Here is an 8,232-nt window from a genome sequence, read left to right on the forward strand (position 1 = left end):
AGAAGAGACATGGAGAAGAGGGGACACATGTTGATGTAGAAGAGACATGGAGAAGAGGGGACACATGTTGATGTAGAAGAGACATGAAGAAGAGGGGACACATGTTGATGTAGAAGAGACATGAAGAAGAGGGGACACATGTTGATGTAGAAGAGACATAAAGAAGAGGGGACACACGTTGATGTAGAAGAGACATGGAGAAGTGGATTTTGCACAATAGGTGACCTTTAATGATTCCTTTGTGCACTTCCTGTAGATGTCCCTGAACAGTACCTGCTTGTCCTGGAGGTCTGTAGAGAGCTCATAGCTGTCGGATAGAGCCTTGCAGCGTTTGCTCTCCTCCTCCTCTTGCTTGCGGAGCGCCAGGCTGGCCGGCTGGTTTCGGCTGTGCTGAGCCCAGGCAAGGCTCGCCGGGCTGGGGGGAGAGACGGGAGAGCTTCCCTGGGGGAGGAAGGGGGGGTTTGGGAGAGGGAGACAGGTTGTTAATATTAATTCCAGAATGATGTAGTTAAATAGGTATCAAGTAAAAAAAGGCAAAAACCCAAGTTAACGGGAAAGTTCAGCCCCAAAAGAAACATTTAAAATACATGTGTTCCACTTCACTGTCGTGCAGTTTATCAATCCTACATTGTAATGCTTTTTCACCAATATGCTTAAACTAGACGAGCGGTGGTGCTAAGAGCGCCGAAACATACACTTGAGATACACAACATCAATGTCTCTTTCCGTATATCAGCCGTTACCCAAGATAATCCACAGGTTCAGGTAGGAACTATTGTCTTTGCATCCATCATAGTGTAGAAGAAAGTCATGGACTCGAACATATTTCCTACAATCTGAAACCACAAGGTGTGTTTGGTAGATTATCAGAAGTTTTCTTTTAATGCTCTGAGCAGCAAAAGCAAAGCACTATCTAATACCAATATAGTCAAGAGGCAAAGCAGACGTTTGTAAGACAGATATCTCCAACACTCGGGAACTCACACCAAAACAATCTGATGGCACTACAGGTAAGAAGAAAAATATGTGTTTGATTTTGGGTTTAACTGTCCCATCAGGCTCCATAAAACCTCAGCCTACTACATGTTCTTAATTACTTTCAACATTTGTAACGAGCTGCTGACCTCCATAACAACCTCTAACACAAAGTTAGGCCCACTGCCCGGCTAACAGTTAGCATGCAGCCCTTTAAACAAGCCACTAGATGTTAAACTTGAACATGTTACTTCTTTGAATTCACCATATTTTAACAAAGTAATTATATGCTTGCCACTAAGGAATAACACCAGTAGTGAGTTTGCTTGGTTCGTAGGGTCTGTGGGTTGTGTATGTTACTGTTTAATAAATATCTTATCTAGAGCTTCATCACAAAAACATCTTCAAATTCATGGAAATAATGTTTCTTGGAGTGATGGGCCTTGATAATTAAACAAAACAATATCAGTGTGATACAAAAGATCAAATTCCCTGATGCAGAAATGGGATTTAAGTTCTACTCTGCCATTGTGATACTTCCTTTGAGAAATGTCAATCAATCAGATGGAGTGACTGTTTATCATGTGTGTGTTTTGAGGGTCAGTACCTGTGTGTGGCAGGCTCCCAGGGGCCCGCCGGTGGAGCCGTAGGGGTCACAGGGGCTGGTGAGAGGACTGTTACTGTATCGATGGAAGGGAGGCGGGTGGCCGAAGGATGAATCAGAAAAAGTGAGCGCCTCCGGACACTGAGAGTCGCCCTCCACACTGAGAGGGGGGAGAAAGAGGGGGAGAGAGGAGGGTTAATAGTCTGCTAATCAATCCACACATGTTTTAATCGTTACAGTATAGAGTATTTGTATTTTACTAGAGAAAACCAGACAAACCTCTGACAAACAACAGATTCTGAAATAACTAAAGTTGACCCCACCAGAATACAAAGAACCAGAAACACCAAAGTAACTTTATCGTAAATGACCAAAGTAAACAAGACCAAGCAAGACTCAGACTAACCAGATTCAATTTGAGTTGAATCAGGAAGGGCTCTCTGATAAAAGTATATTTAGATAAGGAACTTAAAGGTGGGTTTTCACACTTGTAATTGTGGTACGGATCGAACTGAAAATTCAGAAAGGCCAAACAAGGTAATTATGAACGATTTTGAGAACCTGATGAAACCGTAGCAACCAAAAATAAACAGAACCAGAAATAAAGTTTAGCCGACCATACAAGACAAGCTGGACCAATGGAAACAAGACTACTACAAACCAGAATAAACTAGACTTGGACCGGATCGAACCGGAACAAACCAGAATAAAACAAACCACACCAAATACAAATAGCTCCAAAGCAGACACATTTGGACCTTACAAGACAAGCTGGACCAAACCGGATTAAACTGGACTAAAGTACAGTAAACTGGAGAAATCCGGTCGAACTACTCGGCTGACCAGGTGATAGCATGTCGTCAAAAAGAGACACTTTATTATCAGAGACTCCGCCTTCAAACACAGATACAGGAAGCAACGATATATGATCAATCAATGAAGAGATAAAACAAGGAGACAAGAGAGGAGAAGAGAGGAGGACGGGCATCATGTGTGTGTGTGTGTGTGTGTGTGTGTGTGTGTGTGTGTGTGTGTGTGTGTGTGTGTGTGTGTGATTATCAAAGGTGCTCTTCAGTGTTAATCTAAGACACCCGTGGAGCTGGCACAGAAGCTAACGTGGGCACTGCCAAGCTCACCCACACACACACACACACACACACACACACACACACACACACACACACACACACACACACACACACACACACACACACACACACACACACACACACACACACACACACACACACACACACACACACACACACACACACACACACACACACACACACACACACACACACACACACACACACACACACACAGTCACATGACAGTGACTCATGGCTAACAGCAGTGTTAGTGTGTGTGTGCTTGTGTGTTAGTGTGTGTGTGTGTGTGTGTGTGTGTGTGTGAGTACAGTGTGTTTTGATTGTGAGAAACCCAGCATGAGCATGTGGGAGACACTGGATGTGTGTGTGTGTGTGTGTGTGTGTGTGTGTGTGTGTGTGTGTGTGTGTGTGTGTGTGTGTGTGTGTGTGCGTCAGAGATGAAGAAGAACTACTGACATAATTCTGGGATAATGTTGCGCTTACTTCCCCAAACTTGGGAAGCATTAGATTCTCACACACACACACACACACACACACACACACACACACACACACACACACACACACACACACACACACACACACACACACACACACACACACACACACACACACACACACTGTGAAGCAACAGATGGATTCAACAACTGCAGACTCACTACCTGGGGTCCCGCCCAGAAGTGAAACCGACCAATGGAACACTGCCAACTCACTGGCTAGCTCGCTCAGAAGTGAACTCGCGAATAACAAATAGCTAGGGAAGAGCAAGCGATAAAACTCCTCCCCACCTGTGTATAAATGTTGTGATCATTTTGAAGATCGGCGCTCTTGTTTTTGACTTGCCGTTCCTGCACACACACACACACACACACACACACACACACACACACACACACACACACACACACACACACACACACACACACACACACACACACACACACACACACACACACACACACACACACACACACACACACACACACACACACACACACACACACACACCCCCAATGAGGCTCTGCAGTAAAACTGAGAGCAAGGTACTCTAGATAATTGCTAACTGTCTCTCTCCTCCTCACACCATCCTTCTTCCTCCTCCGTCCCTCCATCATTTCCTCTCTCCTCCCTTTCTCCTTCTCTCTCATCTTATTGCTCATTGGTTTTATCAACTGCTCTTTCCTCCTCTCATCTCCTCTCCTCTCCTCCCATCTCCTCTCCTCTCTCCTCTCCTCTCTCCTCCTCTCCTCTCCTCCCCTCTCATCTCCTCTGCTCTGCTCTCCTCTCATCTCCTCTCCTCTGCTCTCCTCCTATCTCCTCTGCTCTGCTCTCCTCTCCTTCCCCTCTCCTCTCCTCTCCTCTCCTCTCCTCCCCTCTCCTCTCCCCTCTCATCTCCTCTCCTCTCCTCTCCTCTCATCTCCTCTCCTCTCATCTCCTCTCCTCTCATCTCCTCTCCTCTCTTCCCCTCTCCAGCTGCAGAGTTGAACCGAGGTGAGGAGTGTTTGGTTTGCATCCCGGCTGCTCACTGGCAGCTTCCTCTGGCCGCCTGCAGCGCTCTGAGGTCAGGCAGGAAAACTTCAGGTGACCCATCAGAAAGTCATCCTCCTCTGCCTCGACTTTTATTAAAGCATGCATCGCTCGAAAGTACTACCTGAATATCACCTGACATTCAGAATCAGTTTCTCACCGCGGGTCAGGTGGCAAGCTTTAGCTGCAATGTATAACAAAGGCAGTGCCATATTGTTTTATATTAGCCAGCGGCTGCAGCTTCACACACACCGTCCTCTCTCTGAAACATATCCTACGTCTCTGTACTCAGGACTCAGAGATCGAGTCACTGTTTTTCTGCGTGCCTTCTGCAACAAGGCTCACCTGTGGTGTCTAGACATTTGTGTCAAGTGAATTTATTTAGTTCAGTCCTTTTGCTTTGTCTTGTGACTTCCTGTTTTATTTTGTAGTAACCTTTCCCTCTCGTTTCAGAGCATTCCTGCCCTTGTGTGTTTTTCCCTCCAGTGTGATTGTCAGCCCCTCCCCTAATTGTTGCCACCTGTGTCCCCTTACCTAGTGTGTGTATATAGTCTGCGTCTCCATTTGTCCTGTGCCAGTTCGTCTCGTCAAGCCTGCCAGTCATTCCTTGATCGTGTTAAGTATATTTTTGATAGACTCTTTTGGTTTCATTTTTGATAGTCCATGTAGATGTTTTTGTTTAGAGTTTTGTGTTTTGACCTTAATTAAAAGACCTTGTTAATCCTGACCTGTTTCTGGTGTTGTGCGTTTGGGTCCTGAGCCTTGTGACATTATTAACATCACCTTTATGAAACACAACTTCCAGTCATTTAGATTTCATTCAAACTCACATTCTGGCTTTAAGGGTGCAAGTTATAACAAAGTTCTTTATTGAATATCGATATAAAACGGTCGACTTTTCGATAATACAACGTAGAGAGACTGTGTAACGTAATACAAATAATTGTATAAAATAACAAGAATTCTATCCGCCTCACTGAAAGCAGCATTTTCGGACATTATTATTATTAAAAATGTAAACAATTGAACAATTTATTAGAGCTGTAACTCCCTACCTCAGTTCTGCAAAACAGTCTCCGTACGATCACCGAAACACACACTCGATGTTCCGTCACATGTTTACATTTCTTTCAGAATGTCCTTCCTCTCTTAGTTGTAAATGAAATGTTCTCTTAAACTCACAATCTGTCCCTGTTTGCTGTTCTGCATCCATAGCCAGGGGCGGTAACTAACAACACACACACACACACACACACACACACACACACACACACACACACACACACACACACACACACACACACACACACACACACACACACACACACACACACACACACACACACACACACACACACACACACACACACACACACACACACACACACACACACACACACACACACACACACACACACACACACACGACTCCATGTTTGCATGAACATCCAATATCAATGTTTTCTGCAAGTGCGTTGAAGTGCATATGATTTTTATATTCTTATAGTATTTTCTTTTTTAATCTTTTTCTTAAAGGAGAGGTGTCATGGCCATTTCCACTGATCATAATTCCATTGTTGAGGTATACTAAAATATAAAAATATTGTGCAATTTTCCAAACTCACATTGGTTTCTCATACAGCATCTCTGTAAAGTATGTGTATTCAGCAGTATTCACTTTCTCCACTAAACGGCTCGCTGCAGCTGCCTGCACTGAGTGTGGGTGTGGATTGGTCAATTTGGACCAATCAGCGGGGGCTTAACGTAACGGCTCCACGGACGTAACCTGACGGCTCCACGGATTGGCCCATTTAGTTCCGGGTACGTGCTTACGAAAGCACGTACCCGGAAGAATCAAATGAAGATGACGTCATGATAACGTTTCACCAACGAGGCGTTTTGGCGAGGTATTTTCTGTTTTAGAGTTTTACTCGCTACAGGGTGTACTTTGAGGGTTTTGACTCTGCAGACCGTTTACATGCAGAAAGACCTTCATAACACACAAGGGGACGGGTAATAACCGGAAAAGCATGTCATGTGGCCTTTAATTTTATAATGTTTTTAAAAAAAAAATGTTTACCAGTTGTATACTTAAACTGAACTTTCCTCTATTTGTTTACACATGGCTCATTATACACCAAAGATAATTATCTCTCTGTGGCAATACTGTAAATCTGATTCTGATAAATAAATACATAAAAAAACAGAAGCATCGTTCTTGAAATGTGATGGTGTGTGTTGCTCTGAGAGACGTTGTGACCCCGACAGGCAGTGATTCCTCTCTGTATGTAAACAACCGCCATGACAGACAGGAAGTGAGGTCATGGCAGGAAGTGAGGTCACAGCGACTCCCCGAGATGATCACAGTCGGACACCGAACCATGAAGCAGGAGGAAGAGGAGGAGGAAGATGATTCACTGACCCCACTGTCTCACAGACTCTCTGCTTTCATACTGACGGACCAGCACATAACCCTCCTCCAGGGGGCCGTCACATATAATAGCAAATCCAAATGAAAACATCCAAAAAAACATCCCCCCCCCCTCTCTGTCTTTAGTTTTGGCAGACTTGAACACAGTCATCGAGCTTCAGTCCAAAACAACCCTTTTAAAGGAAGGGGTTTCCTTATTGTAATAAAGCAAGTGTATGAAATAATAAAAGGGATAAAAACAAGGAAACTAGACCTTTAGGGGCACGTCGACTAGAGAGGGGCTAGGGTAGATATGACAAGATAAGATATGAACCTGAGACAGAGCATAATATGTCGTGTTTAATTTGAAATTGCAATATGGACTAGTGTTATCTCCAATCACATGAAGCACAATATTAGTTAAAGGCCAAAAATGAAGTTTTGTGGAGCTGCAGGCCTACAGATTGTATTCTACAGATTTAAAGCTCCTCTTAAAAACAAAAAGTCACACCACGATCAAAGTATGAATCCCTCCAATATCGTTAATCATGTCGCCATTGCAATATCAGTCAAAGGTGTCACGATGCAGCCCGAATACGTTTACTCTGTCTGTCGGATGGGTAGAAAACGTTCTGAAGTGGGTAATACAAGGGCAGTAAAAATACCATTTGAAGTGGATTTGTGAGGGCAGATCGTCTGAGGGATTGGAACCAGCAGCCGCCCGTAGGCTCACAGCGCTCTGCATTATTAACACGGACTCTGGTGAATGTGTGTTAGTGAGGCACGGCTCACCCTCGTGTGAATGGTGTGTGTTTCTGTATTGATGTGTCTGTGTGTTTCCTGTGGCTGGTGGTCCAAGCAGGCACCAAGCCCTGAGGCATGGAGCTGCTACAACTACATGTGTGTCATCCCCATCTCGTCTTATTCTCCCTACAGATGGTCCGGTATTTCTTCCCCTTTATATTATCCTCTATCTCTCATTGTGTTGTTTGCATGTTTTCTTAGTATCTCATTAGTGTTATCTCAAACTACATGTTGAATACATTGATATTTAATTATCCCCGAAAACTCCAAAGTGTCTTCAATGGTTCATAAATTATTCTTACAGTTAGCACTCATGTAAACCATAGTGTGTTAATGATATACCTGTAAAGTTAGTCAACTGTTTGGGGGTTTTCCCTTTCTTCCAACACATTGTACATGATAGGCTAAGGGGCGGGACATCTTTAAGAGGGTGACCAATCACAACAGAGCCGGCCAGCTAACCAATCAGAGCAGACTGGGCTCTGGTTTCAGACAGGGGGTGACAAGAGGTGCTGCAGCACAGGCAGTATGAGAAGAATAAAGAGCTTTTTGAACATTAAAGCATGGAGAGACACTAAATACTAATATGAAAATGGAAATTAGCATAATATGTCCTATCTGAGAGAGGAAACGTCTGTGAGACCAACAGAGGAGGGTTCTCTCTCTCAGGACGGACAGAATGCAGCAGATTTTACAGAATAAACAAGATGATAAAATTACTTCATAGACAATCCATATGACAAACATGATTACGTGAACATATGTGAACTAGAGGGAAACATGAGGAAGTGCAAAAGCTT

The 8,232-nt window shown here is 43.9% G+C and overlaps 1 protein-coding gene across 5 annotated transcripts in view; it reads right to left on the bottom strand.

The window, feature by feature from the left end:
• The window catches only part of LOC307036199 (IQ motif and SEC7 domain-containing protein 1-like), a 141,898-nt gene that overhangs the window by 27,144 nt on the left and 106,522 nt on the right, over positions 1-8,232 (bottom strand). For all 5 annotated transcript variants that reach the window (XM_079676276.1, XM_079676277.1, XM_079676278.1 and 2 more), the window contains 2 exons: positions 1,583-1,739; positions 274-441 (listed from right to left, as the gene is read on the bottom strand). In XM_079676276.1, the coding sequence (XP_079532402.1) occupies positions 274-441; positions 1,583-1,739 (325 nt within the window). The remainder of the gene's footprint in view (positions 1-273; positions 442-1,582; positions 1,740-8,232) is intronic.

Source organism: Notothenia rossii (assembly GCF_949606895.1).
Source record: "Notothenia rossii genome assembly, chromosome: 4".
In the NCBI taxonomy this organism is placed as follows: Eukaryota; Metazoa; Chordata; class Actinopteri; order Perciformes; family Nototheniidae; genus Notothenia; species Notothenia rossii.